This window comes from Scatophagus argus, chromosome 8, assembly GCF_020382885.2.
Source record: "Scatophagus argus isolate fScaArg1 chromosome 8, fScaArg1.pri, whole genome shotgun sequence".
NCBI lineage: Eukaryota > Metazoa > Chordata > Actinopteri > Scatophagidae > Scatophagus > Scatophagus argus.
Window position 1 is genome coordinate 6,259,680 of NC_058500.1, and position 27,467 is coordinate 6,287,146.

Sequence of the window (27,467 nt, forward strand, 5' to 3'; positions counted from 1 at the left end):
TGACACCACCAGCCGCGTCTTTCTTTCTTTCTTCTTCTTCTTCTTCTTCTTTCTCTCTCTTTTTTCTTTCTTTTTTTATAGTGAATTTAAAAGAGCTCAGAGGCGTTGCAGGTCTGGCCTGGCGCCTTTTGTTAAAAGACGTTGACGCGTTATTACAATAATTAAAAAAAAAAAAGAAAGACAAAACTTAATGTTTAGTGAGGCGTCTGTTGTCTTTAAAACTAATTAGCTTGTGAATATTAAATGCTCGTCTTTGAGCCGCACCGCTAAAGTTGTTTCACACTCTGCGTGACAGAAAGAAACACCTTACATTCAATTATCAGTTGGTGCTTTAATATGTTTAACTGTTGACTGTTGAATGGCTTCGTTAAGCTTTTAAATCTGCTAATCTAAACTGAGGCGCAAGTCTTACCTGTTTTACACAACTAAGAAGAGATATAGACAATGACAGATAATCATAATCGCCGACAAGAGTCAATTTGTGCAAGAGTTATTTTAATTTTAAGATTGATTTTAAGGTTTACAATCCACTATCAGTTGTGGTTTCCAGGAAGTCGTTGATAAAACCAAATGAAAACAAAGCAAAAACAAAAAAAAAGCAAAAATAGAAAATACATCAGATACTAATAACATAGTCTATCAATCAAGTGTCCAGATGTCAGTTCATGTTTGAAAGATTTAGAGCTGGTTTGTTCTCTTGCAGCCATATGTTAACTGATTTCAGATAGTTGCACCATGAGGGCTGCGAGGATTTCTGGGAGACGTGGATCCAACCTCTTCTGCGTCCGCTGGGGGCTGGATGTGACGGATATGACGCCCAGATTTGAAGACCAACTTCAGTCGTTTTGGTGCAGTTACATAGGCTGGGCTTGACAATAGAAAGGCCACGCTAAATGACGACAGCCAATCTTAATACAGATCATTCTGCTTAATAGACTTTGCTTTTGGCACTCGAGTCAACTACAGCACTTAAGGACAGCCAGCCTTCATCTTGAATTAAAGTCCGGTGGCCCGGCAGTGCTGAAATGCTGTGTGAGGCGGTGGTGCTGAAAGGACAGCTCCTCTGCAGCCTGCTGCCGCCTTGTAGGAGTCGACGGCTTGTTGTTATTGCAAAGAAAGTAATAATGAACTAATGAAATACTTAATGTAGTGAAGTGGTTTTCTCACTCCTTTCCGTAATTGTTTCTGGTGGATAGGATGCAGGCAATATGCCTTTAGAATTAGGCGTACATGTACATGATCTTCATTACTCATTTTATTGCACTGAGAATTGAGCACTGTGTTCAGATTAGGATTTTTCATCAATAATAATAATATGAAGAAGAAGAAGAAGAAGAATACATTAAATATTTTGGAAATTTCAGAAAAAAATAATCCGTGAGTACCGTACAGAAAAATCATTGTACTTTTTGATTTAGAAAATGATCAATACCCTCAGCTTGTTCCGCCTAAGATCGCCAAGAACAATCATTTATTTGTAAAATTTCAAAATGAAAAGCACAAAACATGAACAATCCTGATGAAGTCACCTGCTGGGTCGTCATTCATCCCCAACACAAGGGGGCGACCGAGTGCGCAGAGAACAGTATGAGCGGCGCAACTGACACGAAGAAGAGATGACCGGGAGTAAACATGGCGTCTTCCTTGGACGATGATGAGATCCTTAATGATGATTATTATTCCCTGCTAAATGTCAGAAGAGAGGTACAGCAAGCAGTTACGATTTAAGTACATGTTTGTGCGCATGCATGTGGAAGTTGTTCTATAAACTTTCTCCGGTTGATATTTCACGGGTGCTTTTATAATCACATGGAACGATAGCTAGGTGGCTAGCTGGTGACCCTCGACATTGGTTTCTGTGCTGTGACTCTTCGGCTGCATACCTTGCAAGACATACCAGTACAACGGGTTGTAGGGGTACAACTTCACTAGCAGGACTGGTCAGTTGGAGAAGGAAAGTAGAGAATAGTGTGTTAGTGCGGTAATCTGGGAGCTGATGTGAACAAACTGGCAGTTATTTTCAGTTTCATTGTAAACTCCTGGAATCTGGATGGTGCTAACCTGCTAATGCTACAACTTAACTTTAGGGCTTCATCATTAAACAGCTGATCAGATTACAGTGATGTCTCGGGATCAGACGCTTTGGGTCTTGATGCTTGTAGATGACGTTATGCTGATATGCAACTCACATTTCACAAAACAAAATGGACTTGTGCCAAACGACTTTCTTTTCTCCAGAGCTACTAAATAATATATATCTGAATGTTCTTATAATTTAGTTATTATTGCGTGAGAAACCACGGTGAAATAGAATAGAGAAAAAAATTCTTTATATGACAAACTTTCATTAAAGAATGGACAAGACAATGTTGTAACTATCCCATTGTGTTGTGCAGTAAAACACAAAATGAGTCATAAGTGAAACTAGTTGGGTTAGCAATAGACTAGATTACATGATTGTGAATCCTTACTTTAAGCTATGGTGATTGGATTAATACATTTTTCACAAAAGTCTACCTCACGACAACCCAATTATAATATGAACTGAGGCAACGGCAGAGTTTCTGTTTGGACTTTTTTTTGTCATCTAAACCCTGCAACTCATTGAGTACAAATATCATTTGGATGATAAGTAAATCAAGCTTTCAGAAGGGGTGTCTGCTTTAGCATCATCACGGTGTGAGTTTTGTATGTTTTTGTTTTTCCCTTTCACATTTTTTCCATTTCAATGTTGTTTTTCAGGCAACACAGGAGGAGCTGAAGGCAGCATACAGGCGATTATGCATGCTGTATCACCCAGACAAACACCGGGACCCTGAACTAAAGCGTCAGGCAGAACAGCTTTTTAACCTTGTACATGAAGCTTATGAAGGTAAGGAAAACTTTGTTCACATCGTTACATGTAATTTACATCAGCTACATGTTAAGCTGATGTTGAGATGAATATGTTATGGTTTACACAACAGTTAGAGACATAAATAAATTATTATGATGCTTAATATTATTGCTGATTGTCTGTGTCTTTCTAGTGCTGAGTGACCCACAGGCACGAGCTATCTATGATATCTATGGCAAACGAGGACTCGATGTTGAAGGATGGGAGGTGAGTTCATCACTGACTGTAGTGGCCAGTATTTCCCAAATACATCACCATGTGCTGTTAAAAACACATGCCTTTCTGCTGACTGGCAGTCCGCTATATATTGAGCCCATAACATAGGAGAAATGAGGAGACATGTGGGCTGAATGTTGCAGCCACCATTGTTAGGCTTATCTCTATTAGGCTGTTTTTTAAAATACTGTGCTGCTAGCTAAGAGCAAAAATAACTAAATGTCTTGATGTGAGTCTTGCTCAGGTTTAGTTTTAAACTTGTAAGAAATCAATACATTTATGGATTAGACACATCTAGGAATTTTGGTGTGCTTCAGACAGAAATTTGATATTTATTTTACACAAAAGTAAAGTAGCAGTAAACATTGTTCTCAGCATTGCTTATTCCTCAGGATCTTGAGAATTGCTTACTTGTGTAAAAATATACTTTTTGTCTTCAAATATCAACCACACTGTAGTACGATATACGCTCTGAGATAGATCTTGTTTTTCTTTATCTGTGTTTCACTAAAATCACTGGTGGTTGACAGTACAAAATAGGACACTTAATATAGGATAATTCCAGGAAGAACATATGGGATAGTGAAATTCTGGCAAAATTTCCTTTTACTATAGCTTTTTATCTGCAACCTGGAAAGCCACCAATCCGCCGTTTGTTTTGCATTCAAGTCATATCTTGTTACTGCAGGTGGTGGAAAGAAAAAGAACCCCTGCAGAGATTCGAGAAGAGTATGAGCGTCTTCAGAAAGAGCGAGAGGAGAGAAGGCTTCAGCAAAGGACCAACCCAAAGGTCTGTTCAGAGGAAGAAAACAAGCTTTTAACTGACGGCATACGTCATTAATTGAAACAATAGTAATTTCTGAACCTGTTATTTACAGGGAACGATTAGTGTGGGCATCGATGCCACGGACCTGTTCGATCGATATGAGGAGGACTATGAGGATATGGACGCAGGGGGGCTCCCACATGTGGAAATCAACAAGATGCATATATCACAATCCATAGAGGTGATGGGTTGCTGCAGATTCAAGCTGAATCTTTAAGCCGCATTTACTATGTTTTGACTTGACATATTTGCAGACTTCGTTAAATTCTTGATTCTTAGGAAAGATTTTGGAGCAATTACTTATCAAAAGAGGTTTTTTGTGTTCTGCTGCAGGCTCCTCTTACCACAAGAGACACAGCAGTTTTGTCTGGCTCCTTGTCAACCCACAATGGGAATGGAGGCGGCACCATTAACTTGGCCTTGAGAAGAGTAACCTCAGCTAAGGGGTGGGGAGAGGTACGCTAGGCACACACACACACACACACACACTCACTCACTCATTGATAATATGAATGGCACATTTCCCATATCTGCCTCAGTTTGGCACAAAACATCTGTCTGCCTGTGCGGCACAACACGCAGTGATATTTTAAGATGCGAAACGTTATCTGTGTGTATGCAGGTGGAGCTCGGTGCTGGGGACACCCACGGACCTCTCTTTGGATTGAAGATTTTCCGAAACTTGACGCCTCGATTGTACGTGTTAAAATGCAAGAGAAAAGAAATCTGTATGTTTTTTTAACTACAAAATGAACAATTAAGCAAATGTTTTGTTCTTTACTTTTCCCAGCTTTGTGACCGCTCAGTGCGGGCTCCAGTTTTCATCCCGAGGCGTGCGTCCTGGGCTTACCACGGTGTTGGCCCGTCACCTAGACAAGAACACTATGGGCTATCTGCAGTGGCGTTGGGGGATCCAGTCCTCTATGAACACCAGCATCGTCAGGGACACCAAGAGCAGCCATTTCACCTTTGCAATGCAGGTTAGCAGCCAACAGTTATATTTAACTTTAATGTTAGCCAAGAAACCTTGAAATCAACAGTTTTTTTGTTGCTGTAGTGCCAAAATGATCATTTACTTTTTTGTTTCTGCAGCTTGGCATTCCTCACACGTTTGTGATGATGAGCTACCAGTACAAGTTCCAGGATGACGACCAGACAAAGATTAAGGGCTCAGTAAAGTATGTTGTCAAAGTGTAATACGGGAGAATGTAAACGTAATTTCTTATTCTGTCTGATGTTTTAGGTCATAATTAGATTTGTGTAGTATCTGTTTGCACAGCAGCTCAAATTTCTGTCCATGAAGTATGCATCTTTGTAATTTTTGAACTGATAGTTTGAATTCGAGCAGACTTTGACTGGGTGTAGAGAGGTAGTGACTTTGTCTTTATGTTACAGATCAGGTTTCTTTGGGACTGTGGTAGAGTACGGTGCAGAGAGGAAGATCAGTCGACACAGTGTCCTGGGGGCCACCGTCAGCGTGGGAGTGCCCCAAGGTGTCTCCCTCAAGATCAAGTAAGTGCAGCTCTTTGCTCCAGTTTTCTGCACGTGACGTCATATCAGCCAGCTAAATTAATTTAAAACAAGTTGTGTCTGTGTTGGGGGCGCATCTTTGAGGACATGGGCTGAAATGCTATTTGTTCCTGAGGTATGAGTTTAAAATCCTTTACACTGTATTTTTTTTTAAAGAAAAGGGGCTCATATAAATTCTCAAACATCTGAGAAACAATCAGTTTCACAGTCTTTACTTTGCCAAGAGGTCATCAGCAATGTCAGTAATGAAACCAACTTTCTGTTTGCAGACTAAACAGAGCCAGTCAAACGTATTTCTTCCCTATTCACCTGACTGACCAGCTCCTGCCTAGTGCTGTATTTTATGCCACAGTCGGACCACTGGTTTTCTACCTCGCCATCCAGCAGCTCGTTATTCGGCCTTACGTGCAGGCCCAGAAGGAGCAGTAAGAAACCTTGGCCTTAAGTTGGCTGTTTAATGCAAGAGACGTTATTGGGAGAAGCACCACATATATTATTATGGCCAGATTTTATAAGCTCATTTCTCCATTTATCTTTGAAATCAACAGAGAGTTGGAGAAGCAGCGGGAGAGTTCGGCCTCTGACATAGCCAAGAAGAAACAGGAGGCAGAGGCTGCCGTGAGTATTTGACAGGCTTACATGTATCTGTTTTGCCAATCCTACACGGCGGCTCACTGTTAGATAAGAGATGCAGGAATCATGGGTAACTGTAAAGAATTATTACAAGTCCCACCCTGGTCAGACAAAGGGGATGAGATGGGATTAGATAAGATGCAAAGTCGTAATGAAATTCATTAGTATAATCCATATGATGTAAAATCTCATTGTTTGTGACTGTCTCCTTCCCTTCCTCTTTGTGCTTTTTACATCTCTGAAGGTCTTGCTCATGCAGGAGTCTGTGCGCAGGATTATTGAAGCTGAGGAGTCTAGAATGGGTAAGATCAGAACTACTTTAGGGATAAGCTTATCCTGAGAATAATGTTTTTTAAGCAGGTTGTGAAACTATTTGATTCTCTGAAATTACAAATGTTTTTTTCATACCTTTTATGCAAAATATGTTGATGCCTTTGTTGAACACTGAGGTGTAATGTCTGAGATCCAGTGCCTCTTGTCACTACATGAAACAAGACTAGTCCATTTTAACCAGATGTTAAACTGGCAAAGGCGTGTGGGCCTTGTAGCATCAGAAAACTTGATTTTTGGTTAGCATTTAGTGTGATTTGGCGGTGATACGGGTAGCTTTTTAAACAGGATGCAGTGGATATTTTAATGACCCCCTCAGCTTCTGTTTTGACGAGTGATAATTGGCGGTTTTTAGTTTGCTTTTGATAAGTACGCCAACAAAAAGCTCTCGGCAGACAGTCTAATTTTCACCGAAGGGAGTTTGTCAAGTGATAATTGGCTTATGACATCTGTCACTGTAGAGGCTGCTTTGATTTTAGTATCATCAGAGGTCTCCTAGTCTCTGCACTTGTAAAGTAACACTTGAAAGCTCTGTGTGTGTGTGTGTTTTTAATGATGGACACACAGCTGCTCTTCTTTTCTTTAAAAGACTACAGTCAATGAAATGGTTCTGGTATTGTTTATGCATATTCCAATTAAGATTAATTGTGCTGTCTCTTTGTTATGTACTTGCAAATGATTTTAACAAACAAGCATCAAAAATCTGGTTGTGTTATAAAATCATGCGGCTAAAATTGCAGACACGCAATGTTCGTGTTGTTCTTCAGTTTAAGTTGTGTGATTTTGATATTCATTTAAAACCTGTGTATGTTGTCATCCTCGGATTTCTGAAATCTACTCTCAGAACCAAGTCGGCCATTCTGGTGACTTGGTTGCACTAGCTTGCATTTTGAAACGCATTGAAATGAATATTCAGTTTCCGGCTGATTCACGCTGTCCTTGATGCTGCTTCATCAAACCAGGTCTCATCATCCTCAACGCCTGGTACGGCAAGTTTGTGACAGACAACAGTAGAAAACACGAGAGGGCAAAGGTCATTGATGTGACTGTGCCACTGCAGTGTCTGGTCAAAGACTCTAAACTCATCCTCACTGAGGCCACAAAGGTGAGTGCAGTAATCCAGCACAAGATTTCTAAACCCACACATTTTATTCAAAAAACGATACTATAAAGTCGATTTTTCAGCTGTAATCTTATTGTATTCATTTTATAAAAAGTACACATTCTGGTTAACTTGCTCAACTTGCTGAATGATGATTCAGTCTTCTGCTGGTGCGTGACCTTATGTTGTCTTTCCAGTCTGGACTCCCTGGCTTCTACGACCCCTGTGTGGGGGAGGAGAAGAGCCTGAAGGTGCTGTATCAGTTCCGAGGAGTCATGCATCAAGTCCTGTCAGGAGACACGGAACCACTCAGGATACCAAAGCAATGTAAGTCACGAGTGTATGCGACGCAGTGACTCTATTAGGACTGTGTCACAGTTTTGTCCTCACCATCACTGTAGCGTTTAGCACGTAGCATTTCTTCGGTGCAGGTTTTTGGAAGCTTTGGTAGCTCATATGCTCTCTTGAACTGTCTAACCTGCCCATGTCTCAAATAATACTGACAGCGAGGGGGTGGGGGGGCTTATGTGAACCCTTAGCCCTTGTAGAAATGTCTGACGCAACACATCTTAAAATATTTTATCTCTGTTAAGAGAATGTCTGCTAAAATCCACCAAGCTAGCTTGCCAGCGGCGCTTTTTCTGACTTCTTGTTTTCCACTGCGCAGCACACAGGATTGATGCGGACACATAGGGGCTCCTCCTCTGACCAAAAAGATGCATTCATCTCTCAGCTGCTTGACAGAAGATGGATAAACCCGTTTTAGATACGACACAGATTGAAGTTCCTGTTATTCAGAGAATGTGCATTTATCTTTTGTCTTTATATTCATTTAAATATGCAGAGCGGAATAGAAGAGTCACGGACTGGGTTGATGTTAATTCAGTATCCATGGACAGAGTTGTGGCCTGCTCGAAATTCTAATGTCATACAAAAATCATGGCTACCATCTCATTCCCCAGGCCTTCTAGCTTCACTGGGATCCACTTATTTTTGGTATGGCTTGTAATTTATGATCCAGTTTTCTGTACTGTATTGTACACAAACTGCAGTGCCTATGATTGAAGATGTGAATGCACCTCTGTATTTGCCATATTATTAAAATCAGTCTCTCTCATGTTGCTTAACCATATTGTTACTTTTTCAAATCAACAAAAAAAAGTTGTATTTGTTGTAATGCTTGTAGGATGAAATGTGAGTTTAACTCTGGAAGGGGTGTGTGAAGGGGGAAGTATGAAGAACAGCTACACAAAGAGAAGGTAATAAAAAGAAAGGAAAGGAATTTCCACAGGTGACAGAGGTCAAACTGTCTCTGTCAGACGAACTGTTACGCTCAATAGTGAAATGTAACTAAGTACATTTCCTGAAGTATACTATATAGACAAAAGTATTACTCCTGACCGTTACACCAACAGGAACTTTAATGACATCACATTCTAAATACACAGACAGCTTTGCAGCTCTAACAGCTTTCACCCTTCTGTGAAGGCTTTCCACAAGATGTTGGGGTGTTTCTGTAGAAATTTGTTCCCATTCATGCAGAAGAGCATTTGTGAGGTCAGACACTGATGTTGGACCAAAAGGCCTGGCTCACAATCTCCGTTCCAGTTCATCCCAAAGGTGTTGGATGGGGTTGAGGTCAGGGCTCTGTGTGGGCCAGTCAAGTTCTTCCACACCAAACTCATCCAACCATGTCTTTATGGAGCTTTGCTTTGTGCACTGGGACACAGTCATGCTGGAATAGAAAAGGGCCTTCAACAAACTGTTGCCACAAAGTTGGAAGCATAGCATTGTCCAAAATGTCTTGGTGTGCTGAAGCATTAAGATTTCCCTTCACTTGAGGTAAGGGGCCGAGCCCAGCCTCTGAAAAACAATGCCATAATGAGGTCTGTCTGGATACTTTTGTCTATATAGTGTGTGTGTGTACTTGTACTTTACTTGAATATCTCTATTTTGAGCTGCTTTAAACTTCCACTTTGGACAACCTCAGCAGCAGACATTGCATTTTTTTAATCCACTACATTTGTCTTGACGGCTTTAGATTATATTTTATGACCTTCCTGTCCAGTGACAACCATATATCTCCAAATATCTGGATGTTTGTGATAAACTGAAGGTCAGAGTGTTCTTTTATGTGTTCAGACAATTCTCCTACTTTTTAAGTGAATGAAACTTTTAAAAAACAAACAAAAAAAAAACCCTCTTGGAGTAGCTTGAAAATGCGGCCAAGTGGTTTTTCTGAGCTCATGAAAACTGGACCTTTTCAGAGTTATGTGGTTCTCACAGGACAGACATATGATGGTGTACTGTTACATGATGCATTGCTGTAAAATGAATCCAAAAACATTGGATAAAATAGTAAAACAATGACTTTTACTTTTCATAGTGGAAGTGCATTTTGTTGAAAATATTTATGTACTTTTGCTTAATTAAGATTTTGAATACTAGTAGTGCAGTATTTTCACAGTGTGGTATTAGTACTTTCACTTAAGTAAAATATTTGAAGATTTCTTCCACCGCTGGCTATACCGCAGGCCTATTTTCTTGATCTGGGTGAGCTGCTGGAAGCTTCCCTCCCTTCCCTTGTTTGCCAGTTAGTGTGCTATAAATAGAAAAGGGTGGATTAACTGCAAAACACCACAAGAGCAAAAATTGTTTTACGCCCTGTGAATAATCCAACTCGGCTTTTACAAGAATCATAATGAGTGGATCAAGCAAGAAGGGCAGACGTGTTTTCTGAAACCAGGAAACATCTCAAGAATGTATGATTCTTCAGATTGAGTTTGTCAATTCCTTCATTAGTCCAATCTGTTTTTATCAGTGTTTTTCTATGATAACTGAAAAGGCATACTTTGATTACTCAATTATCCATCAAACCAGATGATCAGCAGGATTCAAAAGTGTTATATGGATCAGGGGAACAATACATTTACCTCACCAGAAGGCATGAGACTGCAGTTCTGAGAAGTGTTCATAATGTCAGTATTGTAACTGCTCCTTTATGTACCTGTAATTACTCATCAAGGAAATTTAGATTTCAGCTCCAGTTATGTCAGGATGTGCAAAGAAATGTCGCTGGCTAATTTCATACATGTGAAACAGTACAGCTTGATTGTATTTTTTTTTTTTTAACTGAAGTTGTTTAATCCCATCAACACTTTACATTATCATCCTATCCATAGAAGCATGTTACACTGAGAAGTAATTTGTTTTCTCCCTCATGCACACAATCTGCCCACTCATGGGGATGACACATACTGTAAAAATACATGTACCCAAAGTGAGGTTAGGACTACTTCCTAAAGTGGAGTCATTAGAGGTGGTTTGTTGCAGTCTTTCAACCAAAGCAGTATCCTTACTACCTCATTTTAATCCAGAGCTCAATTAGCTGCCGCCCTCCCCTGTCGATCAACTTGTGCTGATTAAAGACACGTCACCCTGAACGTGTCAACTCGGCCTATCACAACACAATTTTGTGGTAAATGCATGTTCTTCATTTTACAGTAACCTTCTGACGAATAGCATAAAATTGAGTTCCACTGTATTTCTTTGTAAGGTCAATCAGACATCGGTTTATATTTCCATTTTATGATACCGTATACTTCCCTACATATCAGGGGGAAATACTGTACTTTTTTTTTTTTACTGCTCTACATTAATTTGATAACTTTGGTTATTTGTTACAGATTTAGATTATTAAGAGGCATCGGCCAACAGATTATGATGTATTATTAGAGGTTAAGTTACCCTGTTGTATATAACATAATCTACTTTTACCAGCTCTAACATTAAAGGGATATACACATGAACGCTTCGCAAATTAAAATCCAGAAGCCTAGCTCTGCATCACGAATACTTTTACTTTTTGTTCTTTAAGCATATTTTGATGCAAATACTTTAGTGCTTTATTTAAATAAGATTTAGAAATACATGTATTCTACTTAAAATAGAGTATTTTCATACTGTAATTTCATTCAAGTAAAAAATAAAATAAAAAATGAATACATCTTCTTCTTATGGATGCAGGCATAACAGGGAATAAAACCATCAGCGCTGTTATGTTTGTAATTCTCAAAATTACCAATCATTACCAATGAATCATCAATCAATGACATTGTAGTGAAATTCGCTGCAATTCACCTAGAGGGCACTCTCGAGGTAGTGCTCAATGAATGGGAGTGAATGGAGCTAAAAAAAAATTTTTTTAGACCTACTTAGAGACAAAAAGCCCAAATTTTATTTTAGTTTTTTCAGATATAGTATCACTTATATATTAGAATTGAAATGAAAAAAATAAAAAATACTAATGCTCTTTCAATTTTTTTCCAGGGGAGACAGTTTTGCCCTTAAAGTGCTAGCATACTGCCAATGTATGCTGACTGGTCAGTTAAGGGTTTACGATTAGCAACATTACAATACTAACTTCAGTTAGTATTTTCTGAATGTAACCACAAGAATACAGTTTCGGTTTTTGTGTATTATAGCCCTTGTATATTTTCCAAACAATAGCTAAAGCAGATGTTAAAATGACAAAGACAACAAAAACTTGTGTTTGATTGATGTGTGAAACCAAAATGGCAAACTGTGTAGCGCTGCAGATACTTACATAATAATACAGAAACATATTCCACAATCACAAAATGTGAAAGTCTAGTTGAATTCAACTGTATCTATTGTCTCTACTGATTATACCAAAAAGATAATGAAAATTTGCAGAACAAAAAGAAAAACAAAAACCTTTGTTATGGAAGTTGTCATACTGACTGCATTGTGATTTGTCTCAGCATCTAACTCAGTTCTTTGGGACTCATTTAATGCCTGTTTCCTGTCTTTTACCTGACAATGCAAAATTTCACAAAGTTTTATTTACCTGATGTTGTAAAATCTGCAGTCATTTTACATGTTAAGCATTTCTTTGCATAAAAAAATATAAATTTCCCTGAAATCGCACCTTTTTGTAAGTAGTTATTTAAAAATAATGTTTTTGTGTCTGCAAAACTATACATATATGTATTCTTTAAGATTTACACTTTTGTGTTGTTGCAAGAAAAGCAACACATAAAACAACTAACAACTAAGTTGTTGGACCTTTTAAGTCGTGTGAAGGCATCAGTGGAACAATGTAATGCCAGTAACTGACCTCATTGGGAATAAAATCAATCTCCTCCTGCGGCACTACTCCTAATAATATCAGCCTTAATGGAAACTTTTCTTTGCGCAGCTCAGTAATGTGTAAGTGCTTTTGTTAAAGCATCTGTTAAAATAAAACCACTTCTCTTTTGTACTGATCAGTCCTGTGTCTGCTCTCGAGTTTCCTATACTACTCACTTGTGTCATGTCTATCACAGTCTCTACATATGCTTTAACTCCTCAGGCCTACATGGACTTACTTGAATAAATAGTTATATTTGTATAAACCTCACATCATTCTCACCTCCTAAATAATAATGGACCAGTAATCCTCAAAACATCGTTTGAAAAGCATACATCAGTAGATAAAGCAGAACATAATTTATAGGCTTGCTATAGTAAAATCTAAAAATAGGAAACAGGAATCAATTCTGCGCCTGCTCTAAGGGGTTTCTAAGGCTCGCTGTTAGATTGATCCGGCGTATACCTTGTGGTGTACGGCAGACCCCGGTGGTTACAGAAACCGGGCATGCGTACGACAAGGCTACTTGATTGGATTTTGCTGTGTCAGTTCAGCAACTAGCCCCGCCCACCACCTTGGTCAACTGATCGGCTGAATTTCGCGAATGAGTATGACCCATCGACTTCCTAGGCTTTAGAAGGGGGAAACCTAAAGTCATTTTGGAGAAATCGGCGGCTGTTTAATTGATACAGGCTTATGTAACATCTGCATTATATCTACTTGTATCTCACATGACAAGTCAAGTGTCTTTACCTCGAATCGCACTTCCGTGTTTTTTTATCGCACATAAATGGAAGTCTTCGCAAAGAGGTCGGCAGGTGATTACAGCGATTTGACATATTAGACTGTAGTGCTCGTAAAAACGCCACTATACCCTGGGTTTGTCCCAGGCATGAAGAGGAAGGCTCAAGCTATGGGTGCAACTCAGAGCTCACATCCAAAACGGTCGACCTCGTTTTCACAGGAGGATGTGAGTATTTTACAGGAGTCCCAGCTCAAACTGTAGGCAGCCAGTTCACATTAAAAATGGCTGCGGATTACAAACAATTGTTGCAAGACTGATCTGAACACGTTTAGCTGCGTGGTAACTTCAGACCATGTTGTCTAAACTTGCTTATCAACCAGTCAATAGAAATGTCACAGTGTGGAATCATGGACTTCTTTTTCCTGGTGGTATGTTTAGGTATGAACCCTGTTTGACTGGACATCAACTCTTTAGTTAAGGCATAATCTCACTTGGTTTCTGTGAGGTTCGACTGTTTTGTTTTGAGGGGGCGGTGGACAGAGGCGGAGCCAGAATATTTTCATAGGAGTGGAACAAGGTATACCAACAGTTAAACTAGGAGGGCCACCCAAAAGTAAAATAAAACTAAGGTTGCTACAGATCTCTCTCCTCACTATTCAAATTACTACGTGAAAGTGATTTGTTTTTAGATTGTACTGTAAAGCAGTATATTTCTGTCTTCATCTTACTTTTGTTGGCTTCATTACCTCATTGGCCTGCTACTGCAGGAAGACACAAGTTTTTTTTCGCGACTCAAAAGTGGTGAATGTACAGCATTTAGTTTGTACCACAACTTCCTGCACACGTGTTTCAAAATAATTTTCTTTCAGCTCACGTCCAGGTTTTATTTTTGCTCCCACTTTCCAGTAGAAGGTCCAATGGCAGCCAACTTTACACAATGACTGACAGCACTAACATCCAATGACAACTGGGGAGGGGGTTGTACATGGCAGAGTCAGTCAGAAAAGCAAAACAGAAAGAAAAAAATGACCCAGAATTTATGTACTTTTAATAGATTTTCTTTGATTCTATAATCCTTTGTGTAAACAGAGTTTTAACTTATCTGCGCCCTGTCTTTTCCCCCCCCCCAGTCTTTCTTTGTCCCTCTGGAGGTCCTTGAGGAGATCATCCTGAATCTTCCTCCAGAGCAGGTGGTTTGTGTTTGTCGGTTAGTGTGCCGTCAGTGGAAAGAGGTGGCTGACAGTGAATCTTTGTGGAGAGAGAGATGCAGAAGAGAAGGATATTACCTACGTGACGCCTCCAAAACACCTAACGACTGGAGGTTGTTTTACTTCCTGTGCAAGAAGAGAAGAAATCTTCTCAAGAATCCAAGAGCAGAAGGTAAGGGGCCACAGAACTGATTTTACTCAACATTTGATGGTGTAAAGATCATTAATTGCCTGCAACAACAAATTAGGTCCACAGTATCATTTCTTTCACCATCCCTCATCTTTGTGTTTATAGATAAAATGAAGAATTGGCAGATTCTGGAGAACGGTGGTGACAGGTGGAAAGTAGAAGAAGTTATGGCGCCACATCCAAATGAAGTAGTTCAGAAAAACTTTGTGACTTCTTACGGGTGAGTATTTATCAGCAGCGATCTGGAAAACATAAGACAGATATGTATGATATGTTACGTTTCTATGTGAGTAGCTAAAACATGTTCTGTTTTCTGCAGATTGTGCATGAAGTCTCAGCTTATTGATTTGGCAGAGGAAGGTTACAGTCCATCGTTCATGGATCACTTCCAGCCAGACATCAAAATATCTGATTGGTGAGAAGAATATACACAAAATACTTTCACAACCCGAAGCAATCCCAAATGGAAGTTTGTTATTATTGTAGAAAATGCAAATGTTCGACTCATAACAAAACATGGGTGTCGAATGAAATTTAAAAAATTGTTCCTAAAAGAGAAGACATTCAGCATAGACGAGGCGGAAATTTTCACTCAACTCAGACTAAATGAGTGGTAGGCAGCCTCCAACAAAAATATCTGACCTCATGATGTAAGTTTACGTTAAAACTTTAACTTGATTTTCAAACATCTGCTTTAGATAAGAATCTGAATACAAGGTCCATGTAAATCCCAATAAATCTGACCTCCTAACATCTAATACTGCACCCCCCCTCCCCAGCTCAGCCTGTTTAACCATAACGAACTTGTGTCAACAGTACTACTCTTAGTCATGTGTGGAAAACCTACCAGTCTCAATCAGTGCCCGTCCCTCTGTGTACTGGGACACTGGGATTTCACACTCAAGATAAACATCCCTACTGTTCTCATAGTGCAGTATAGAACACACATTTGCATTTGAGTCATTTTTGCCTAATGAAAGATGATGAAAGATGCACTCGCGCTTTTGTTTTCTAAGGTATGCACCACGATGGGACTGTGGCAGTGAATATGAGATCCATGTGGAATTGTTGGATCAAAGAAAGAGACCTGTCAAGACATTTGCCCCCAACACTATTTCCTTTGAGCAGTGGAACGATCAGAAATGGAACCAGGTATGTACAGAGCATGAGGTGTACAATGAATTTCAGAGGAGGGACAAAACCAGAGGAATTATTCTAGGCTTACTGATATGTGTTTTTCAGATGATCCATGTATTCCAGAACTATGGCCCGGGAGTGAGATATATCCGTTTTACCCACGGAGGCAAGGACACACAGTTGTGGGCAGGATGGTATGGAATTCGTGTTACGGACAGCTGCGTTGAAATATGTTTAGCAATGGACACATAGCTCATCGGTATCCGTCTCATGCTTGCTTCCTGCCTTTCGCCTGTAATCGCAAAATTGCGGCAAGTCTTATTTGCCTTACACTGTATAATCTAATACCAATACTTTGTTTTGGTGGACCAGCCGAGCCATTAAACTTAAATGTTATAGCCATATCACAGTTTTAAATTCACAATATATTATTTTTGATGAAAATACATCCTATATTTGCTGAATGTTGGGATAACATGCCATAAACATTAGGAAGGCACTTTAAATAAACTCTCTCACTCTAATGTTCATGTGTGACAAACCTTCCTGAATGTAAATATTCTTCACACTGTACTGTGATGTGTATTAAGTAGTGCTGTGGAAGTGGAATTTGAAATGTTCTTTTTATGTGCACAGTCTGTTTTCTGTTTTCCCACTCCTAAATCATCTGCAAGTGCATAAACTTCATGTAAGTAACCATCAAGTCAGACAACAATGTGTAGTATTTGAAGTTACATTTATTCATAATACTGGTTTATTGTGAGGCAAGTTACAGTACAACTTTGATCTCAATTTGAATAAAAATCAGACTCCAAGAAACCCGTTCACTTCATGACTTCCTGGTTAATTTCATTTCAGTATCATTTTGGGATCAGTAATGCACACACTGTATTAACTCAATAAGTTAGGAGTTGTTCTCACTATATTTACAATTTCCAGCCCATCATCCAGGCATGGATACAGTCAAAGACAAATACAAATAGTGCTAGTTCAGTCACGCAAAAATATTCACAGGGTCTCAAACAACATGTAGCATTTTGTAAGAACTGTGTTGCTCTCTGGCTTAATGGTGCTGCAGTGTAGCAGCAAGTACATTAGGGTTACAAAATAGTTCATTAGCCTTGGGTTATAAGCTGAAATGCTCCAGCAAAGATCTTCCACTGCAGCTGCTGATAAGTTATAAGGACATACATCACCTTGTTAACTCAGTTCTGTCACAAAAAGTAAATGGCTGGCTAATTGCTGAGCTCCCACTACTTGCATGTGGTTATTTAACTGGACAGTGGCTATTTGAGATACATGACCAATGGAGTGTTAACATTGCATCTAAAGCTCAGGCTCCCACTTCTTTTTTTTTTTTTTTTTACACTTCTGTGGTTCTCTACCCTGACAGGTGTCAGTTTATCAGGTCTTGTTTTGGCAGACTAGGACTATGGAAGAGCATAGCCTAGAAATGTCATATTATGTGAAATCTTTCTTTGATATACCCAAAGGCTATGCTGACATCAAATATGAATATATTTTAAAAATATGATTTTTATTAACCCTTTGAGAAATGTATCACTCTTTAAAAAAACAAACTGAGTCTCATGTCTTCAGCAGGATTCACATAGTTAGTCTACCAGACCATACAGTGTCAACATAGAAATAGAAATGATAACCTTGAAGGGTATTACTTGGGAAGTTAAGAAAAACAAGCATAGAATAGATTGAGTCATAATTTAAGCACCTCAACACATCATCAGCTTGTTTGTGTTTTACAGGACAGTTGATAAAACAGTAGTTCTATTAAAATACCATTTCATAGTCCATTCTTTTATCATAACACTACAAGAATGAACTGTAAACATAATGTGGTCAAGCTGAAATTATTTCATTATATCACCTTCACGTTTTAGAGATTTTAGTCAGTGTTCACATCATGTAGGACCACTCCAATGGCACCAAATCATCACAAACAGAATTAAATGTTACTCAATCTTCAACACATTGAATATGTATTCAGGTTAAGTCAGTCAGAAGGCAAATATTTCATGATACCTCAATTCATGCTGGAATGTGCTTGTGCAGCAAACCTCTTCAGTACTGCTAACCTAGATTTGACAACCAGTGCGGAGAAGGCTGCGACGAAACTTAGAGCAGAACACATTTACGTCTTTTCTTAGGTTCAGGAGGCTCCAGGGCAGCCAGTATTGCCTCATCAAACACATTCTTTAATCCTTTCTGTGAAAATAAAATATTAATATTCAAAACAGGGCTATGTTCCAAATACAAATTAACATCTTCAGGGAGCTAATTGCAAAAGAAGGCCGAGCAGAAATGGAGCAGGGCGATCAAAATTTTCCTTTATTCAAATAACATTATACAAGACTCTCCCCACGATCAAGTTGTCTGAGTAAAGACAAAAGCTCATGGAAAATTTTGATGCTGCAGTAGAAAAAATGTTATCACTGTCCTAAGACAGAATGTGGCATAAATGCTTTGTAGGGTACAATTGATACCAAAGAGCTCAATACTGAGATTATAACAGAACGTCAATTTTAAAAACAAAAACAAACTCAGTCATGTACAGATACACACACGTTGCTGACAACAGAAAGAAGAATTAAAGATTGGCACTCTTGTCATATCAGGCAGCATGGACAATTGTGATTAGGCCAAGTTGAAAAGAAAGCACACATGAACAGAAGGAAAAAAGTTAATGGGCACAAAGTCTTGAAGTTTAAAACAGCATTGTGGTTATTTTTAGCGACGGACATCTCTTTACAATGAGTAAGCAGCACACAATCGAGAGGCAAAGCAAGATGCGGGAAGACATCAGAACAAACAGCATTTTCTCTTTCTTTGAGTTTCAGGGGGCTCTAAAGCGGCTAAGATAGCCTCATCAAATACGTTCTTCAGTCCCCGCTACAGAAAGAGGAAAAGAAGGGAGAAAGACAGGCACACAACAGAGTTAGATGGAGACTTTAGCCAAATGCTGTTAGCAGAAGTCAAAGCAAATATTTAGACGCATGCTTGCCACACCAGCTTTGAGTGTTGTTTCATATGTGATTTTACCTGTGTTAGAGCTGAGCACTCTACATATTTGACTGCCTTAAGGTCACGAGCAAGCTTTTCTGCCGTCTCAGGGGTGATTGGCTTCTGTTTGTTCTTGGCTAGCTTCTCCACTGTGGAGGGGTCATCACGCAGGTCGATCTGAGTGCCTACCAACAGGAACGGGGTCTTGGGACAGTGGTGGGTTATTTCAGGAACCCACTGGAGAAAAACAAAGAACAAAACATTCATAACTGAAAAGCAAATATGCTTGTTTAAAAATAAAGATCCATGTAGCATACTATGCAGGAAAATGCTATGAAGTCATTTCTGATGACGGAATGCCATCGTTCTAAAAACATGAATGTTGTTACAGATTAAGGTGATACTGGTAAGGTGACAAGGAGAAATTTAATTTAATTTCAGATAGCTGGCAGGAGAGGGTGTTATTAGACTGTGAGGAACTCCACAGCCTTTAACATAAAAACTTTGTACTCACCTTCTCTTTAACATTCTCAAATGAGGAAGGAGAAACAACTGAGAAACAGACTAAGAAGACATCTGTCTGTGGGTAGCTTAGTGGTCGTAACCTGTCATAATCCTCCTGACCTATAGAGAGATGACACTACCAATTAACTTACCATGTGAGAGAACAATAACCGTGCTAAATTCAGTTTAGCAATGCATTTAAACTGACAAACTCAATCTTACCTGCTGTATCAAATAAGCCGAGGGTGTATGGCTCACCCCCAATCATTACAGTTACTGCATAGTTGTCAAAAACCTGTGATATGAAAATGATATCATGTCATAGAGCGTTCAAGAGAACTTTTCAATGTCTTAACCAAATTGTCTGTCAACATGTATCTGACTGGGAAACACGCCAAACTTACTTACTGTTGGTACATACTCAGAGGGGAATTTGTTGGTGGTGTATGAAATCAATAGGCAGGTTTTCCCCACTGCTCCATCACCTACCACCACACATTTGATAGTCTGCATCTTTGTGCTTTCTGGTTCTGCTGTCAATTGGCTGCTAGGAAAAGGAACAAGTCATTATACTGTTCAATAATTTAAACATGTATTAACATTGTCCCTGAATTAATATAGGGTCTTCTAAATGTCCACCCTCATTAACTGCTAATGACAGCTTCGATTAATCAATTGTCAGGAGAAAGGCTGTGTCTCCTAGCATCAACTGGTTAAGTGTCGCACGCCCCATCATCGCAACTGTCTGACAGGCTAACGCTAGCTAACGTTACTCACATGTTTATCCAACTAATTACGTGGCTATCTTTGGTGTTTGTAATTAAGATAATGCGTCGATCACGCAATGCGACACTAACTATTTAAAGCTGCGATAATGAAACGAAAAATGTGTTTGTGTATCGATTAGCAAGCTAAGCTAACGCAGTGGTAGCAATCACTATACAATGCTAGCTATCGTAGCAACCAGCCGGCTAAGGAAAACTAATCTTGTAAACTAACGCTTTGACGATTTACAGGTAAACAAGAAGAAACGTGAAACCAACACATAAACTTGTACTTGTAATTTAACAGCACACAGAGATGTCATAAAATGTTAGAGTTACGTACCAAGGTCCTATCGTGTTTCAGGAGTGTATGTTAGCTATCGGTTTCGCCGGGCGTTGGCACCAGCGAGCAGTAACTTGCTACAGTCAGTGAGCAGCTGAGGTTCCTAGCCCCGGACTTCCACTGTCGAGCTACAGAGTAATACCGGAAGCACCTTCAAAGTAAAACACCTACCATGCATTGCAAATTGCATATTATAAGAGATAAGTACCAAAGTAGAAAAAATACGTCAAGATTAAAGATAAAACTAACAGTCGGGTGTATTTTTTTCCACGTATATAGTTTTTGTAGTTATTCACACTTGTTTCCCCACTTTTAATTTACTTTGAAGGATACCTTTTTCTGGTAACGGTGGCTGTCTTAACATGAGTTCATGCGAGAGTTTCCTGCAGCAGAAGAGGTGACATCACCCCCTAAATCCCCCGCACTTTGCATCCTCACCTAAATCTGAGCTCTACCTTTTCCACAGTATGCCTACACGTAGAGGACAATTCTGTATCGTAACACGAGAACTGAAATTAAGCGATTTAGTGATTTGGGTTTCAAACATTTCCTTTGCATTTAAGTCTTAAAATGTGAAAACTTGTAGAATTCGGTGCAATAGCCCTCTGAAATATTTATTCGCTGTTTTTGACCCTTGTCAATCCTATTTTGAGGTCACAGCTATTGTGCTGTAGAGCTTTTTGTGGAAGGCATTTTTACATGTCACAGTAGAAAACGCACAGTGTAAATAATTTGATTAAAGGTGGCTCCAGCTTTCATTCAGCTGCTTCATTTTCAGGGTCTTGGTGTTGCAGCCTCACTTTCACTTTGTCATGCTTACATTGGGGCTTACTGGTTAGAACAGTGTCTGTGTTAGCATTATTAGTAACACCTGTGCTTTTTTTTTTTTTTTTTTTTTTTTTTTGCAAAGGCTTTGTCAAATCAAAATGTCTGCTGTGAAAAAGACCTCAGCACTGTCTCTAAGAGGATTACAAAACAAGCTATGCAGACTTATTGCATTAAATTCTACAGGTGTGTCGAATAAAGCGTTAATATATGCTGTTCTTTGAAAGCAAAGACAATTGGGCAACTTCCTGCAGCTTTAATCAGCGGGGTAATTAAATCTGCTTGACAGCGATCACAAAACACCTCTGCTTCTTTTATAGAACACAACGTCTAACAATTTGGATTTTGGTATAATTTAGTTTTGATTGCAACTGGAAGTCACCAGTTTGGACAAATGTAGAGGAACATTTACCTGTAGGTATCCCACCTCTGTCATCTTAAAAGTAGTGCAGTACATTGCCATTATTCAAGTTCATTATCTGTCTGTGTTTTAACTTTTAAAAGCATCACATCACAAGGGCTGGGCCTTCATTTATGCATGAAGAGATCTTTATTCTGCATGGGATTCAGATCCTTGGAGTGAAATGCTGACTGATCTTTTAAAACCCTCTAGAAACAGGTGGTTAATTGCAACAAGAACACCATCCTCTATGACTGTCCATATAAGATGTAAATAAATTAAATGAAAGCCTACAGCCTCAGTTCCCCAGAGGCACTAATTTTAAGCTGATTGGATATTCAAAAGTTGAACCCAAAGTTATCTTAGGCCCCGGTTCTGAAATTAATGAGGTTTTAATCATTTAAATACGAAGAGACGAAAAAAAAAGAGTCTGAAAGCCACTTTTTCACTTGGTTTATTTTTCAGTTTAATTCACATGCTGATAGAGGGTCCAGTGGAGAAATTATTTTGCAGCCCCAGCATGAGAGGGTTGTAATTCATTCAGGATTTGAAATGATGGTTTTGCCAAACTTAGTCATAAGAGAATTGAGAATTCTCTTATCCTTGCAGTCTTCATCCTCCACACAACGATATGTGTTGATACCAGACAAGACAACATTAAAATGAAGAGGATCCAACGTAGAGTTGCCCACCAACTAGTTAAAACAAACAGAAAAATGAACTGGGATCAGAGTGATTTACTTCAGGTATACATTGAAGATAATTGTTTATGTTTTTTAATTTAATCATATGAGCTGTTTCTTGATGTTTCATGAACATGTCACTGTCCGTATCCTTACTGCATTTCATCTTGTGTCACTGTTGATGAACTGGACGATGTGGTGGGAGCAGCGCCTGTTGTTGTTGTCGCTGTGGAAAAGAACGCTTTGCATTAAAAATCACCTGATCACGTATGCTGACTAATTAACTTCCTCTAATAAATTACAGTTCTATACTGCTAATTTTTAACTTTACATGGGTCCAGTATTTCCTGATTAAATATCACATGCTGACTTACTATATCACTTTACATGAGCATATGACAAACTTTTTGTGCAGTATGGTATAATTTAATCTTTTTTGTACATTTTAAATTTAAGATCTCAGATTTTCCCATTACATTAGCACACTTATCATTATTACAGACACCTAAAATTCCCTGACAATATTATCATAGAACAGTCGCACTATTAGAATATATTGCTATTAGAGAAGTATTTTTTAAAAAGTAGCTGTTCTTGATATTAAAAGTATGGCAACAAAATCAACTTAAAGTCAGTAAGTAAGGGTGAGTAATAAACCAATGCTATCGAACAAGAATATCATGAAGCTTGCATTTGATGAAGTGTCTGCAGATCCAGCTGAAGTGTACCTGTTTGAGAGACGCGGAGCCTGACACCAGTGAAGACATTTTTTCCACTTCTGGCAATCACACACCAGTACATATCATCATCACTCTCTCTGAGAGAAGTCATAGTAACGGTGAAGACCCCTGCATTCTTATCATCTGCAATGGAGGATCTGTCACTCTGTCGGTTCCTGGGCGTTTTCACCACTATGGCACACAGCTCGTACCTCTTTCCTTTGCACCAGTACTTGGTGTGATTTCTGAACCTAAGGTTGTACTGACAAGAGACTGTCACAGATCCTCCGTACGCGGCTGTTACCTCCTCTGGAGCCGACAGCTGAACTGAGTCCACTGCATGCCTTGTGAGCCAGAAGAGCCAAAGAGCAGGAGCTGCAAAATGCAAAAAAAAAATAAAAAATTCACATGATGTTAATTAATCATTCTTTTTAAGTTAGTCTGCCATTACATGGCTACAGAATTTTTTTACAAGCTGCTATTACCGTAAAACAAGCCAGGCAATAATTCTGAGGTCTTCATGATGAGAATGGAGAAAACAACATGAAGCAGAAATGAAGGATGCAACTTTCAGAGGGTTCCTCTTATTTCTCTGATATGGTAAAATTGTGCAATTGGTAGTTCATGTGAAATCACGGTGTTAGCAATTTTTGGATGCGTAGGTTTGTGTTTGTTTTGTTATGGGCATTGTCGTGTTGGGATCCGACACTGCGTACATATTTCTCCTGTGTAATTTGTTCCTCTGCTGTGTAACAAATTATAAGTCAGAGTGGCAACTTCAAGGCCAGATTGTTTACTGAAACAGCAGGTCAGCAGGTGGCACTAAAGACCAGACTGTCAGAAGACATAGTAGGTTTAGTGCAGCACCAGCCACCTTGGAAAATACCCCTTTCATTTCTGTTGCTTAGAAAGCTGGTGAATTAAGACTACATGATGAAAAGCAAACATGAAAACTGCAGTGTTTGCATTTTTTCACAATCATGCATGACATCAGCCTTCCTGTTGTTAAACAGAAATCTTGAGAAAACCTAGTTTGTCTGTCTGTAAAATATTTTCACACCCTGTTGGAGATATAATTTGCTGGGCTACAAACAATACTATTTATTTTAGTTTATCAGGAAGTCCCACTGAGACTTTCACTAGACAGTCCTGCCAAGGTAGCAGCCATAAATCACAACATACTAAAATAAAAGAACCACAAAAAAATTCACAGGAACAAAGCGTAAAACAGCTATTTTTCAATGGTCTTTGTTGATTATTTTGTCTCAGCAACAGCTAACAAACTGCTCTTTTATAGTATTAAAGAACAACTAACAAAATTTTTTAATGGTTTCAGTTTAAATTTAATTGCCATTGCCAAAAACTAGTCACATAGTCATGTTGCTACATATGGTAACTGTTGTCTGGAAAATCCTTTAAATATCAAATACCACAAGGTGAGACAGACTGTGGTTGTGTCATCGAAGATGACTGCATTAGAGGTGGTGTGAGAATATAGCACACTTCACGTTTTAGGCAGACTAACATTCTCTTAGTTTAGGAACTGAATTGACGCCAATGTGTCCTTTAAGGTCCACCCATGTGGGAAAAAAGAGAAGTGGTGGTCAGTAAATAAGCGGAACAAAGATTACAACATCTACAGACGTACATATGTGCTGAAAACCCCTTTTTCTAATTATGGTTTATTTAACCTTTTGAACCTGCATAGTTTTATCCGATAATTCTGGCAATAAAACAAGACAGAATAGCTTCTACCACTTACTAAGTGCTATATGAGAGTTAACATTATAATACGTATATGTACATATATGTATAATGTAGTACATGTATAATATTTGAAAGATGAGGCTTTGATTTGTTCCTCAGGGAAAGAATTTACAAGTACCGAGTGACCTTTCCTGAGATGATAAAAAGATCTTGGTGAAAACTTAAATTGGGCCTTTTTCACTTTTAACAAAGAAAATCAGAAGGTAAATGAAACTTCCCACTTTCAGTCCCCTGACATTTATTTACCTCTTTTATGTTTTTTTTTAAATTTTTGACATAAAAGCAAATGGGGTTACTTTTGGCTCCAGGCTTTAGCTCAGCGGGGTTGTTTTGTGCTGACACAGCATATCTTTCTTTAAAAAATATTTAAACTATTACAGATAAAGAGTACTGCCTTATAGTAGAACCAAGATGATTAGATAGGTTAGCGATTTACCACGAGAATCCTTCCTCATGAAATATCACGTTTTGATGTCGTATCATCTTTTCAGTGTGATTAGAGTTGTCAGACATACTTATGATCACTTATCTGCAGTCTAGATAGATTTCAAAGGCAGTTTTTTCATGTCACTGCTGAACGGAGGCAAATTTACTGTGTGGCATGAAATACTTATTTGAGAAATTATCACAGGTTAACGAACAATGCAAATCTGTCCCCTCTCCGGCCAGGAATCCCATTGCTGCCCCGAATGGGATAGCATCACGGGGGTCCCCCTCCCCCTCCGTGCGAAAAATGAATGGTTTTGTTGATGGAGTCTGGTTACAAAAAGTGAGTGTACCTGTTAAAAGACATCCTAAATACTGTACTGCATCCCCAATTTGCATATTCTTTGTATGACACACTGCTGCAGCTGATGACACAGCTTGGTAAGCAATCAGACATTGGGATACACTTTTCATGTGTAGTTTTCTTTTTTTATAGTCCTATGTCAGTTTATATTCACAATCTTTATCTGTAGATATGTTAAAACATTTGCAAAAGCTATCCTGCTTCAGAACCAGTTCAATTTTTGTGGTTCCTTTGTTCCGGGACGATGCCACTAACTTCTGGAAGAGCCAGGGAGCCCCAGCTGAGAAGCTGATTGTTGGTTCCACTGCATATGGCAACACTTTCACTCTTAGGAACCCCACTAACCATTGTGTACCTATTACTGGTTCAGGAACTGCAGGAAGGTACAGCATACACGCAAGAGGCCTGAGAACTCACTGACTTTAAAGTACACTTTTGTAATATTGTAATAATGAATTAGCTTGAATATTGTTGATGGTTCAGTGTTCGTCAATAGTCTTCTGTATGCTTGATAACAGAGGAGAGTGGTTTATAATAGTAACATTACAGACTCCCGACGATGAAGTGAATGAGGTCCTCGGCTGTTATGAATTTACTGCCTTGTGAATTTACAGATCTGCTGCTTTTTCAAAGGTGGCACAGCTGAGGTGTGGAATCAGGCCTATGATGTGCCCTCTACCCACAAGGGAAACCAGTGGGTGGGCCGTGACAACATCAAGAGCTTTCAGATCAAGCTAACAGAATTTCACAGTACATCTGTTATTCAGTTCAGTTCAATTCAGATCAATTCAGTTAACCTTTACTGATCCCCTTGGGGGATTTCAAGAAATAAAAAGCAAAATAATAGAAATATATATATGGTCTGTACCATTTGACTGGTGAATATGTTGGCTGTTGTAAATTACCTCTTCATAGCCTATAGAGACTTTTTTGACCTTGCTTTCTATAATGCCCCCTTGTGGCTGTCTGTAGGTTGACTGGCTGACAAACGGACAGTTTGGATGTACCTACATGATGATGACTACATGGGCACTTTCGGGTTACCGGGGAAAAAAACCCCCCGATTAATGTTCTCACACAGGGTCTTAATCTGGATGTATGGCTGTACATGCATTAATATGCATGTAGGATTTTTGATATCTCTATCTCTATTGCATGAAATCCAAAGTCTTTTCAGAAAAATTATTTTATTGAATAGTTATTTTGTTGTGTTTTTCAGCCTGTGCCCCACCTGCCACTATCTTTCCTCCAAAACCTGGGGTGAGCACCTGGAGGCAGCTCTGGAGGAAGCCCATGTGGAGGCTCTCGTGTTGGCAGCTCCTCTGGTGGGGACTCTGGCACCAGCAGCATGGACAACAAGTTCTGCGCTGGAAAGGTACCCCGACCCAACAAACAGGAACCCGTTCTAGCACTGTGCTGCTGGTTTGGTGTTTGACAGCTCCTATTCTAGGTGGTCCTAAAGCCAAAGTTATAGATTGACTGTTTAACTGTCCAATGGCTGGATGAATCTGTTTTACATTTGTTCTTAGTCATCGGGGGTCGACTTCTCTGAGTACAAAGTCCTTCCTTTTGACCCAAGGCTCTCCTCTTGAGTAGTTCATTTGAAAGCAAAGAAAATTAAAATTTGAATTATTGTAGGTGTGTTGCAAGTACACACATTCTTATTTTGTTGTCATGAAAATGCAATGC

The 27,467-nt window shown here is 39.1% G+C and overlaps 4 protein-coding genes across 6 annotated transcripts; 2 read left to right on the forward strand and 2 right to left on the reverse strand.

The window, feature by feature from the left end:
• Positions 1-1,547: 1,547 nt before the first annotated feature.
• Positions 1,548-8,650, forward strand: dnajc11a (DnaJ (Hsp40) homolog, subfamily C, member 11a). Its single transcript, XM_046397615.1, has 16 exons — positions 1,548-1,704; positions 2,743-2,872; positions 3,030-3,103; positions 3,801-3,902; positions 3,991-4,119; positions 4,272-4,394; positions 4,561-4,634; positions 4,729-4,918; positions 5,031-5,116; positions 5,334-5,450; positions 5,738-5,893; positions 6,017-6,086; positions 6,346-6,403; positions 7,394-7,536; positions 7,731-7,860; positions 8,201-8,650. Exons 1-16 carry the CDS (start codon positions 1,633-1,635, stop codon positions 8,224-8,226), a joined length of 1,680 nt encoding a protein of 559 aa, XP_046253571.1. The 5' UTR covers positions 1,548-1,632; the 3' UTR covers positions 8,227-8,650.
• A 4,588-nt stretch (positions 8,651-13,238) lies between these two features.
• On the forward strand, positions 13,239-16,792 carry LOC124063257 (F-box only protein 6-like). The gene is made up of 6 exons (XM_046396713.1): positions 13,239-13,655; positions 14,561-14,810; positions 14,934-15,048; positions 15,148-15,243; positions 15,845-15,980; positions 16,071-16,792. The coding sequence occupies exons 1-6, from the start codon at positions 13,578-13,580 to the stop codon at positions 16,215-16,217; spliced, it is 822 nt and encodes a 273-aa protein (XP_046252669.1). The 5' UTR covers positions 13,239-13,577; the 3' UTR covers positions 16,218-16,792.
• Positions 16,685-20,733, reverse strand: LOC124063258 (cell division control protein 42 homolog). 3 transcript variants are annotated; one of them, XM_046396715.1, is made up of 6 exons: positions 20,595-20,725; positions 19,896-20,034; positions 19,710-19,782; positions 19,498-19,607; positions 19,023-19,220; positions 16,685-18,188 (listed from the first exon to the last, which is right to left on the reverse strand). In XM_046396715.1, exons 2-6 carry the CDS (start codon positions 19,998-20,000, stop codon positions 18,099-18,101), a joined length of 576 nt encoding a protein of 191 aa, XP_046252671.1. In that variant the 5' UTR covers positions 20,001-20,034; positions 20,595-20,725; the 3' UTR covers positions 16,685-18,098. The 3 variants fall into 3 exon arrangements, with proteins under 3 accessions (XP_046252671.1, XP_046252672.1, XP_046252670.1); XM_046396716.1 differs by lacking the exon at positions 16,685-18,188 and adding an exon at positions 18,286-18,872 and having other exon boundaries at positions 19,896-20,031; positions 20,595-20,733; XM_046396714.1 differs by lacking the exon at positions 16,685-18,188 and adding an exon at positions 18,286-18,872.
• A 1,502-nt stretch (positions 20,734-22,235) lies between these two features.
• LOC124063851 (CMRF35-like molecule 7) lies at positions 22,236-23,816 on the reverse strand. The gene is made up of 4 exons (XM_046397924.1): positions 23,707-23,816; positions 23,231-23,596; positions 22,659-22,728; positions 22,236-22,514 (listed from the first exon to the last, which is right to left on the reverse strand). The coding sequence occupies exons 1-4, from the start codon at positions 23,741-23,743 to the stop codon at positions 22,394-22,396; spliced, it is 594 nt and encodes a 197-aa protein (XP_046253880.1). The 5' UTR covers positions 23,744-23,816; the 3' UTR covers positions 22,236-22,393.
• Positions 23,817-27,467: the final 3,651 nt, after the last annotated feature.

Coding starts and splice junctions, on each gene's coding strand:
- LOC124063257 (XM_046396713.1), top strand. CDS start 13,578: ATGAAGAGGAAGGCTCAAGCTATGGGTGCAACTCAGAGCTCACATCCA. Junction 15,049..15,147: donor AACTTTGTGACTTCTTACGG/GTGAGTATTTAT, acceptor TGTTTTCTGCAG/ATTGTGCATGAAGTCTCAGC. Junction 15,981..16,070: donor ACGATCAGAAATGGAACCAG/GTATGTACAGAG, acceptor TGTGTTTTTCAG/ATGATCCATGTATTCCAGAA.
- dnajc11a (XM_046397615.1), top strand. CDS start 1,633: ATGGCGTCTTCCTTGGACGATGATGAGATCCTTAATGATGATTATTAT. Junction 7,537..7,730: donor TCCTCACTGAGGCCACAAAG/GTGAGTGCAGTA, acceptor TTGTCTTTCCAG/TCTGGACTCCCTGGCTTCTA. Junction 7,861..8,200: donor ACTCAGGATACCAAAGCAAT/GTAAGTCACGAG, acceptor TCCACTGCGCAG/CACACAGGATTGATGCGGAC.
- LOC124063258 (XM_046396715.1), bottom strand. CDS start 20,000: ATGCAGACTATCAAATGTGTGGTGGTAGGTGATGGAGCAGTGGGGAAA. Junction 19,608..19,709: donor CGGCTTATTTGATACAGCAG/GTAAGATTGAGT, acceptor ATCTCTCTATAG/GTCAGGAGGATTATGACAGG. Junction 18,189..19,022: donor AGTGCTCAGCTCTAACACAG/GTAAAATCACAT, acceptor TTATTTTCACAG/AAAGGATTAAAGAATGTGTT.
- LOC124063851 (XM_046397924.1), bottom strand. CDS start 23,743: ATGAAGACCTCAGAATTATTGCCTGGCTTGTTTTACG. Junction 23,597..23,706: donor ATTGCCTGGCTTGTTTTACG/GTAATAGCAGCT, acceptor TGCATTTTGCAG/CTCCTGCTCTTTGGCTCTTC. Junction 22,515..22,658: donor GTGACACAAGATGAAATGCA/GTAAGGATACGG, acceptor TGTTTTAACTAG/TTGGTGGGCAACTCTACGTT.